This window comes from Benincasa hispida, chromosome 4, assembly GCF_009727055.1.
Source record: "Benincasa hispida cultivar B227 chromosome 4, ASM972705v1, whole genome shotgun sequence".
In the NCBI taxonomy this organism is placed as follows: domain Eukaryota; kingdom Viridiplantae; phylum Streptophyta; class Magnoliopsida; order Cucurbitales; family Cucurbitaceae; genus Benincasa; species Benincasa hispida.
Genome location: NC_052352.1, coordinates 26288881 through 26298886, shown reverse-complemented (window position 1 = coordinate 26298886; position 10006 = coordinate 26288881). Strand labels below are relative to the sequence as shown.

The 10006-nt window shown below is 33.8% G+C and overlaps 1 protein-coding gene across 4 annotated transcripts; it reads left to right on the top strand.

The window, feature by feature from the left end:
- The first annotated feature begins 567 nt into the window (after positions 1-567).
- On the top strand, positions 568-9436 carry LOC120075648 (pentatricopeptide repeat-containing protein At5g24830). Of its 4 annotated transcripts, none has more exons than XM_039029233.1 (5): positions 568-803; positions 894-1027; positions 1257-1451; positions 2594-4176; positions 9207-9436. In XM_039029233.1, exons 1-4 carry the CDS (start codon positions 789-791, stop codon positions 4014-4016), a joined length of 1767 nt encoding a protein of 588 aa, XP_038885161.1. In that variant the 5' UTR covers positions 568-788; the 3' UTR covers positions 4017-4176; positions 9207-9436. The 4 variants fall into 4 exon arrangements, with proteins under 4 accessions (XP_038885161.1, XP_038885160.1, XP_038885162.1 ...); XM_039029232.1 differs by lacking the exon at positions 9207-9436 and adding an exon at positions 6083-7271; XM_039029234.1 differs by lacking the exon at positions 9207-9436 and adding an exon at positions 4876-6065.
- Positions 9437-10006: the final 570 nt, after the last annotated feature.

Here is a 10006-nt window from a genome sequence, read left to right as displayed (position 1 = left end):
AACCATAGGTTCACAGTATTTCTAAACCCTAGAACGACCCTCCCTCTTTTCTAGTGTCGCTTTCTCTAGTATCACTCTCACTTATCTCGCTCACAAACTCTTTTTACTCGTCTTCAACTACATAACACATCGAAAACAAAAAAAAAAAACCATAAGTTCACAGTATTTCTAAACTCAGAACGACCCACAAAACCCCATTACCAATCAATTTAAGATATTTTCAGGCACAGACTAAAAGATTTGGCGATCATATTCGATTTGTTAGTAGTAGTGGAATCGTTTGCAAGCCCAAATGATGGATTCTAAAGAGTTGTTAGTTTATGAGCGATACGAAGCCGTTGCGCTTGGGAAATTTGAATGAAGAGTTTTTAGTTTTGGTTGGATTTTAGTAAAAGGGTAAGAAGACAAAGAGGTAAGAGTAATTTACATAATTTGATATAACAATATGCCAATCGAAGGTCAATTGATATTATATTTTAAAAATTGATCATTTGACATTTTAGACAGAAAAAAAAAAAAAAGAAAAAAAAAAAGAATCATTCGTACAAATTTCCCCATTCGGGCCCAACCTAACAACAAAAATGCGAAAATTTACAGAATGAAAAACAAATCGAAGAAAGGGGACTGGAGTCTGCTGGGATCGACGAGGAGGGCGACGGCGGAGCACAGCCTGCTATAGGAACCTCGCCGCAGCCGTCGATTCCACCCGCGTCGTCCTTCTTCATCACCTAGTTTCATCTTTTCTATCGAATCACGAAGTGAAATCGAGAGCTCATTCGCCAATCTCGATGATGTTCACGGGAGTGAGTTATCCTTCATCGTTTCTCTTACATACATTTCTCTGTTCAGAAATTTTCCTATATGGTGTTCATGTGTTCATTTTGATGGTTCAGTTAGCAATTGATTCGCCACCATCCCAAATTTTTGTGCTTGGATTTCTGAACGAAGCCCTTAGCTCCCTCAAGCGTGATATTTCTCGGATGTTCGCCGTCTTTTACGGCCGACCTAACATCGATGCAGCGGCGAGGTAAAATGACTACACATTTCGAGCCTTTGGTTTGCTTCGGCTGAAAGGAGTGCGAAACTTCATCGACTTTACAGTAATTAATCGACCTTCTGTTTAATAAGTATTAAGAAATGGAAAACATCTTCATTTTGGTTTCTTGTTTTGTCTTCTTGCTTTAAATTTGCCTGTCCTGGTTTTGAGTTTTAAGGAACTTCTCTATGCTTTCTGATTCTAAACATTACATGCGAAGGTCGAAGGAGGACGAGGATTCATTACATCCTGCTCTTAAAACTTTAATGACAACTGTCGGTGACCATTGCGATTTGAGATCTTCGGATTGCTTTTCAGAAAAGCGTAATTTTGATGGCGAAGGAGATCCGCGGGCTGTTTTCAACGTATTGGACGCTCTGCTCAAGGGTAGTCTGGACCGTTTGCAAGCTATGAGGTGATTTTTGCTTTTCTTTGATCAGATTTGCTTTTCACGCTGGTATTGTAGGTCGAAACCTCGATATTTGAACATATATTCTTCAGTGTGGTCGTTGATAGATAAAAGCCATCCTGCTTATAGTCTTTCTTATTTAATTTTCCATTGGAATTTTGTTTTGTAATCTCACCTTTGGGTGATTATGTTACTCCCTTATATCATTCATCAATGAAATTATTTTCGGTCTCAAAATAATAATAATAAAAAAGGAAAGGAAAGAAAAGAAAAGATAGATGAAAGCCATCCTGCTTTTTTTATGGTGAATACCATATAAGTAAACCTTGTTCGATGCATGGAATTATTAATCCTTAAACGATCGTGACACCCTTGAAATTTTACTTCCTCTGACTGCAGCTAAATTCTATGAGCCTATTTATCCTCAAGTAGCTGGTTGGGTATATTGTGTGTTAAATGATTAGCAGATGCTATAATTCATGCTATAGCTCACACTTGCTGTGCACAAACCACTATCTACTTGGATTTATTTTTATTATTATTTTTTTTTATAAGACTGTCTACTTGGAAAATGAAGGTACTTATGCGAATGTACAATTACCTTAATCTGCGATAGTTAGTTGTTAGTAAACTATGCTATCGAGATATAATTCTGTTACAAATGACCATCAATTGAAGGTTTGGCGGGAGAGAAGGGACACAAAAGATAAGAGTTTAATAAGGTTTTAGGGAATTTGTGGGAACTAAGGGAAAACTTGGAGCTCTGAAACTGCTGATCTTTTTACTAAAAAAATCTGGGATTCCTACGTTTTTCTTCATTAAGACATCAATGAGTCCTTTCACATCCATCTTTATATTTACTCAAATAAATTTTATGTATTTTTTCCCGCATGGCTACTCATTGCTTCTTTCTTTAGAGTTTAATATTCATAGAATGCAATGACATATGATTGTTGATGTACTATTATTCCTAGTTGTGATTAGGATAAGAAAATTAAAAAATTGGTGATGGCTGAGGGACTCTTAATCTTCTTTTTTATCTCCCAATTATTTTTATGCTATCAAATAAAATCTAATGATTTTACATGCCCTGAATGATTACAAGGTACGATCTTGTAAACATATGCTAAATGCCTAAAGTTATGCAGGGAAAACATATGTTTGGCGAAGTCAGGTCTTCAGAAATGTTTTTTCGAGACCATTCAGCAACCTGACTACACAGTCATGGTTAGAGATTTGTGTTTAAAAGGAAAGTTAGGAGCAGCTCTTTTGCTTCGGAGAAAGTTGATAAAAGAAGGTTTTGTTGTTGATTTACTCACACATAATTATCTTCTTAATGGACTGTGTATAAACTGTGATATGGAGATGGCAGATTCTCTTTTTAGGGAAATGCTAGAAAGGGGTCCTTCTCCCAGTTGTGCTACATACAACATTATTATTAAGGGTTTCTGCCTTCATATGAATATGGATAGAGCTCTTGACCTATTTTATACCATGGCTAATAGTGGTATTAGGCCAAGTAGAATTACCTATAACATACTCTTACATGCATTGTGCAAGAGAGGCATCTTGGAGGATGCTAGGAAGCTTCTTGAAGATATCCTAGGTAATGATATTAAAACAACAGATGATGCAATCACATCAACTATACTGATGGATGGTTGTTTTAAAGGTGGAGATATGATTCAGGCTATTGCTTTATGGGATGAGATGGTTGAAAAGAAGACGGAGATTGATGTTGTTGCGTTCAATGTCCTTATTCACGGGCTTTGTTTGAATCAAGACAAGAAAACTGCGCTTGGCTATGTTGTCGATATGCTTAAGAGGGGTTTTATTCCTGACATCTTTACATACAACACTCTAATCAGTTATCTTTGTAAAGACGGCCAATTTGGTGAGGCTTACTATATCCAAGACGTCATGTCAAGAATGGGTGTTTCTCCGGATCAAATTTCATACAAAATGATTATTCAAGGTCTATGCATGAATGGAGATGCTATCAAAGCCAATGAGTTTCTTCACTCAATGTTAGAAAAATCAATGGTGCCTGAGCCCCATATTTGGAACCTGATAATTGATTGTTATGGAAGGTATGGATATCTGAGCAATGCAACATCCATCAGGGATCAGATGTTGGCCGCCGGCGTGCAACCAAATGTATTTACTTACAATGCATTGATTCATGCACAAGTTAAAAGGGGGAACATATTTAGTGCATATTCTCTGAAAAAGGATATGCTTTTGTTAGGTCTTTTTCCAGATGTTGTTACTTACAATTTATTGATAAATGGTGCTTATAAGTGTGGACAAAGTCGTTTTGCCCTTCAATTATATGATGAAATGCTGAGGAAGGGATATGAACCCAATAAGATAACATACACAGAACTAATAAGAGGTCACTGTATGTGTGGTGACATGAAGGAGGCAGAAGATCTATTTTTCGAGTTACATAGATCTGGGTTGCCAATGGATATTGTTCCATTTAAAGTTATTTTTGAAAAGTACCATAAAATAGGAGAGCCTGACATGGCAATGAAATTTTATCAAAGGTGGTTGACAATGATGGCTTGAGGAGCTATTTGACAAAATAAATTGTTTGAGGTTACAGCATTATTGTTGCCATTTTGGCTCACAATCATGGAGATTGGCGTACAGATCTCTTTTACTGACCAAATATAATTCGGCCTTCTGTTTGTGGAGATTGCTGATATGTAATGTGCTCCTCCTTGAGGTATGTTCGTGCTATTGCTTTGTCCACTATTTCTTAATCTCTTGCCGTCTTCTCACTGTGCATAACATTCTTATGATCCAATATTCATCACGGCAGGATATTAAAACCTTAATAGCATTGCTCTGTTGCCATAAACTTTCTACTTTACACATGATGCAATATTATAAACTTGTGAAAACTACGTTTTTAGTCCCTAACTTTTTAGAAATGGGTGCATTTGGTCCCTGAGGTTTGCATTTGGCCATTTTAGTGCCTCACTTTTGGAAAATAGTTTTAAAAGGATTCTCTTCCTATTTTTATCTTAATTAAGTATTTTTTTAATTATTATAAATACATATTTAAATTAAAAATTTTAAAAAAACGTTTTCTCTCTCTCACACTTCCAATCTTCTCTCTCCTTCCCTCCATCATTCTTTCACGGTACCCCATCACCTCTCCACCTTCAACCTTCAGCAGCTGCTCCCTCGTTTTAATTTTTTTAATTTAAAATACGTCTTTAAATTAAAAATTTTCCAGTTTTGGTCGTCTCCTTTCTCCCATCCACCGCCACCAAATCCCTCTTCCAGACAAATTGTTTTGTAACCCAAATTGACCAATTTTCGCAAATTGGAAGATCGATGGAAGAGTCTAAATAAGTTGAAGAAGCCAACGAAACGATAAAATTTTTGAATTAGAAGTTTACAATAAGAGTTAATTCAGGAAAGATGAAGACCTTGTCCTCGAAGGCCTGAAGATGAGAAACAAATGAAGCTTTACATCCATGGCAGTAGTGGTGATCTTTGAGCTTGGAACAATGCTCATTGAAGGTTAGCAAAAGGAAGCATTATAAATTATAAAGGGTGGAATTTGCATAAATCAAAAGGGGGAAAATGGGGTTTGGTTGGCTTGACTATTAACGATGGCTGACTTTGGTAGTTTTAGGGGAGGAGGAAGAGGAGAGAGGATTGGAAGTGAGAGAAAAAATATATATTTTTTTTTAATAAAATATTTATTTATAGAACTACCTAATTAATGTAGAAAATAGAAAGAAGAATGTTTTAAACCTATTTATGAAAGGTGAGGAACAAAGTGACCAAATTGAAACCTTAGGGACCAAATGCACATTCCTAAAAACTCAAGGACTAAAAAAGTAGTTTTTCCTATAAACTTTTGAGGTTTATATAGTATCCTTTAGGGGTGATCATTGAAACTGCTAAAACCAAGCCGAATGCTAAATCGAATCGGAATCGAAACTGAACTGAAACCGAATTAGTGTGATTTGGTTCGGTTTCAGATCTGAAAACTGATTTGAAACCGAATCAAACCGCTTTTTTTAATAAATATATTAAAAATAATAAATATTATATATTATATATATTGAAAAAATAGAGCCACAAATGATGTTTTTCATGATGATAAATCTTTTATATTTTTGTAGTATTTATATTTTTGGACTTTGGAATAATTTTTAAGTTTGTTGTTGAACTAGTAGTGTTAGTAAACTAGACTAGTTATACCAAATAGTGACTAATTGTAATTGTTATTATTAAACTTTAAACATTTTAAATTTCAAAATTAACCGTTAAAACTATATTTTTGAATACATTGTTTCAAATCATAGAAATTTAGAAAATATGAAAAAGCATAAAAATTAAAATTAAAAAAAAAAAAAGTGAAACCGAACCGAACCACATGTTCAGTTCGGTTTCAGAAAATTCATTTTTTAAAATTTGCGGTTTGGTTTGTTTTAAGTCCAAAGTCAAATCGAATCGAACCGTGGACATCTTAGTAGTATCCTCGGACTCTCGGCTCTTGTACTACTGTTTGTTTTCACTGGTTTTAAAATTAGATTATGATTGGAGAGTTGGAGACACAAAAACCAATTATGATGTATCGTTGCAATTGTTTTCACTGCTGTGTGAAGCAGATGGTGCAAAAAATCCAATACTGTAAGCATCTAAGCGAGAAGCCAATTCGGAAGGTGTTTTGGGGATGAATGATGAGATCTGTGCCCATATTGCAGAAAACATTATTAATGGATTTATGCAGCTGATGAGATGCGACTTGAAACTGTGGCACAAGCGTCTGCCTTTGCCTGGCCTAATTGTGTAGCTTGGCTCCTTAATGAGAATGCAAACGAGATTGTGATTCGACGAGTTTGAGGTGCAGCATAACTCGACCCATGGTTGAAAGCAGTAACTTTCATTTGTATGATGCAAAGTGGTGGAGTTACTCTTGATGTCATGGTTAAGATCCTCACCCTATCAAACTGCCAAGCAGTCGAGCACCTTGACGCACAGATCTTTTGTCAGTCAAGTCGGCGATGAACGATGATGGCGAAGAATAAACAAACTGCATTTTTCTTTCATGAATCTCAAGGTTGATTGAAACAAAGTAGCCAAGCCATTATATAGGGACCCATCTACAGTGGTACATTTTCCACCATTGGTGTATTCTGTCCAAACCAAGGACACTAGCGATACACAGACAAACCCGTGGTTTGAGTAACAGTGATTATGCTAATAACTTTACAGAGCTGATCTAGTAACCGAAGTTAACGAAGCAGCGGTGTCGGTAAAAGACACTGTTTGTTCGGCTCTCAATAATGGAGTCGACTTGTTTTTTTCCTCAGTCCAACCTGTTCCCAAAGTTGGCACCCCCAAACTGAAGAATGAGAAAAGAAGACATTTAATACGTAAATACAAGTTTTTTCGTACTTTGAATCAGAGGGGGTGGGTAGGGAGCAAGTTAGAAGACATGAAACTCAGGAGATGATGAAATGTCACTTAAATCCAGTCAATAGAGGGGCCCTTATATTGTGTGGAACAAAGCTACTGAGCCAATGGCTCATGTTTTCCCCAGAAGTTTGGAGGACTGTTTTCAGTGACATTGAATATATGACTGCCCAGGATTCTTCCGAGTAAAACTATTGAAGGATGTGTAGCCAAAATCACTTTGATTTGTCAGTAAGTGAAAAAACGTGAAAAAATGAGTCATAAAAAACGTGAGAAAATGAGTCATTCTCTGTATGAACCGTGAGGTTTCCCCTTTTACCATCTCCTACAAACGGAGCAGTGTCTTTATTGCATAGCTATTTTATTATTAATATTTTTGTATCCATAGGATATTAAATACTAAGTAGGTGTAGAGATGTCCAATGCGGTCGAGGTCTCGTGGGGACCTGCTCCCCGAATACACAAAGAATGGGAGAAGGAGTGGAGAATTTTTTTTCCCGTTTGCAATTCGAGGTCGGTGATGGGAAATATATTTCCCGACCCCAACCTCGCCCCGTGTCTTCGTCCCACCCTGACTTTTGTATATAAATTATAAATTTATAAAATATATTATATACTATATAGGGATAAATGATGGTATGGTTTTAATTATTTAAGTTTAAGACTTTAATTTCTTAGATGTTTAATATTTCAGATATGATGTTTTAATTGTTGAATTTTAATTTATAAAAATTATGAGAATTTAGCATTTTAATTATATCTTTTTAAATTGAATGTGTATTATTGTTTTTATTACTAAAATTGATATATTTTATTGAAATGAAAGTTGTATTAGATATGTTTAAGGAATTGTTAAAAATATGTGTTTAATTGAAATAGAAAAAAATTAGAAAAAATTGATGGTGGGGAACTCGATCTTTGCGAAATTCCCGTAGGGAATCCCCATCCTGTTCCTTGTAGGGAAATTTGCAAGGATGGAAAATGAAATAGGGAGGTGGGGAGAGGGACGGGGAAGGCTTCCCCGTTCTTGCCCCCTTCCTCATCACTGTCTCCGTCCCGTGGACATCTCTAAGTATGTAACCATTATGGATTGAATCGAGGATCTCTTAGTCTTTTATTACTAAGCTATATTGTTTTTTTGTTTTGTTGTATGTTTGTTTTTTTATTTTGGACATCAACAAAGGTAGATTGTTCAAGTAGATAATGTTTTATGCTCTTAAGCAACTGTTTGGTATAAGAGATGGGAGTGGGCGAGAATTTGTAATGCCCTTATTTGATATGGGATGTATTATTTATTGTTTTTTTTTTAAAAAAATATATTCGGTATGAGATTTATGGGGTTTCATATCGTGTACATTTACCAAATTCCGAAGTATGAGTTCTCTTCTTTTTAAAAAAAAAAAATATATATATTTTGCATATAGTTAATTGACAAACTAATATTAATATATTAAAATCAATATAATTTATTGTTGGAAAATTGGAATATGTAGCATTTTTGGGCTAATAACTAAGTGTATGACAATATTTTTAAATAATTGTGAATATAGCAAAATCTATTCGTGATATATTCTATAGTTAATAGACTCTTATTAGTAATAAAATTTGTTACCGATAGACTCTAAGAATTAAATCTAAATTTTGATTTGTAATTATTTTTTTTTCATTGCTCATATGTGCTAATATTTTAGGTTTTTTAGTTATATTTACAACTGCTCTAGAATAGTATGCTTATGTCAACATCTTTTAATTGTAAGAGATTAAGAACATTACTTTACTCGAATCTTGAAATCATATTGCTTCATTTTTTGAATTAGTCAGAATATGACTAAGATTCTTTGTTTCTTTCTTTACAACTCACTACCATGTAATATTTTCATTTTAAGCATGAAGCTAGTGAAATAGTTGTTGAATTAAGAGTTAAAATAAAACGGTTCAAATGCTTATGATACAATAGAAACATAGGGGTCTTTTTAAATATAAAAAAATATTTACACTAGCAACAAATTCTAAAAATACAAAGTAGCTATGGAATTTTTTGCTATAAAATGTAAATATTTTTTAGAATTTTCTATTTATAAGAATTTTCCAAAAAAGAGAAGGGGTATCCCAAAATTAAGGAGTGCCATGGATGGAAACAAATATTTTAAACAACTTTTAAATTTAAATGCATAAATCAAAATTTTAAAACTTAAGGAGAGTTGTTAAAAATTATCCTAAAATTCATAGGTATTTTGTATAATTCAATATTTTCTTGATGCAAACAATTCATTTGTGTAATTTATCCCAATGATCCCCCTTCTTCATTTTTCATAGGGTATTCTCAAGGGGATGGTTATTTATTTGTTTATACTACACCAAATGTGAGAATGAGATTTGAAGCTTTGACTTGAAAAACAAAGTAGCAGATGTCTTGACCAAACTACATTACGTTGTGAAAGCTGAAGAGAAGGGATGGTAACACAAGTTTACATTATTCGTCTTCTATTATTTAGAGTGATTTTTAATACAATGATTGTGAGATGTAGAACCGAACCTTCGACTTTAAGAGAAATGATGCATTCTTTTTATCATTGATGTAAGCTCATTTAGCAAATAATGATCATTTTTTAAACTTTTTACTCTTGTGTTCAATTCAAATTTGACATTAGCATGTATCAATTTTATATTTTCATATAACCTTTGCAAGCAAAAAAGTCGCATAATGAATACTATTCTCGCCAATTGAAAAAAAAAATGCCATTTAAGAATATAACGAATACAAGCGATTCAATTGTTTTCTTTATTTTGGCATGAAACCAACCCACGAATAAAAAATGGCTTATTATTTATTGAATACAAATTCGTCAATGTCATTATTAACTTGCTAAGTTTATTTAGTTCGATTACGTAGAATATGATATAAGAACAATATATTCAATATTTAAAATTAAACGTTCCCCGTATTTCAATATCTCAACATCCAAATACACAATTGTTGATAAATTACGTAATTTATTTAAAACCATAAAACTTAAACAAAACATACACCAATTCAATGTTACAAGACACTAGCTATTTATTTATTTATTTATTTTAACAATAACACAACACTCTCCTTCATTTTTTGTGTTTTA

Excerpts from the sequence above, each read along its gene's own strand:
- LOC120075648 (XM_039029233.1), top strand. Across the intron at positions 1,028-1,256 it reads AACATCGATGCAGCGGCGAG|GTCGAAGGAGGACGAGGATT; the intron begins GTAAAATGACTA and ends TTACATGCGAAG. Across the intron at positions 1,452-2,593 it reads GACCGTTTGCAAGCTATGAG|GGAAAACATATGTTTGGCGA; the intron begins GTGATTTTTGCT and ends AAAGTTATGCAG.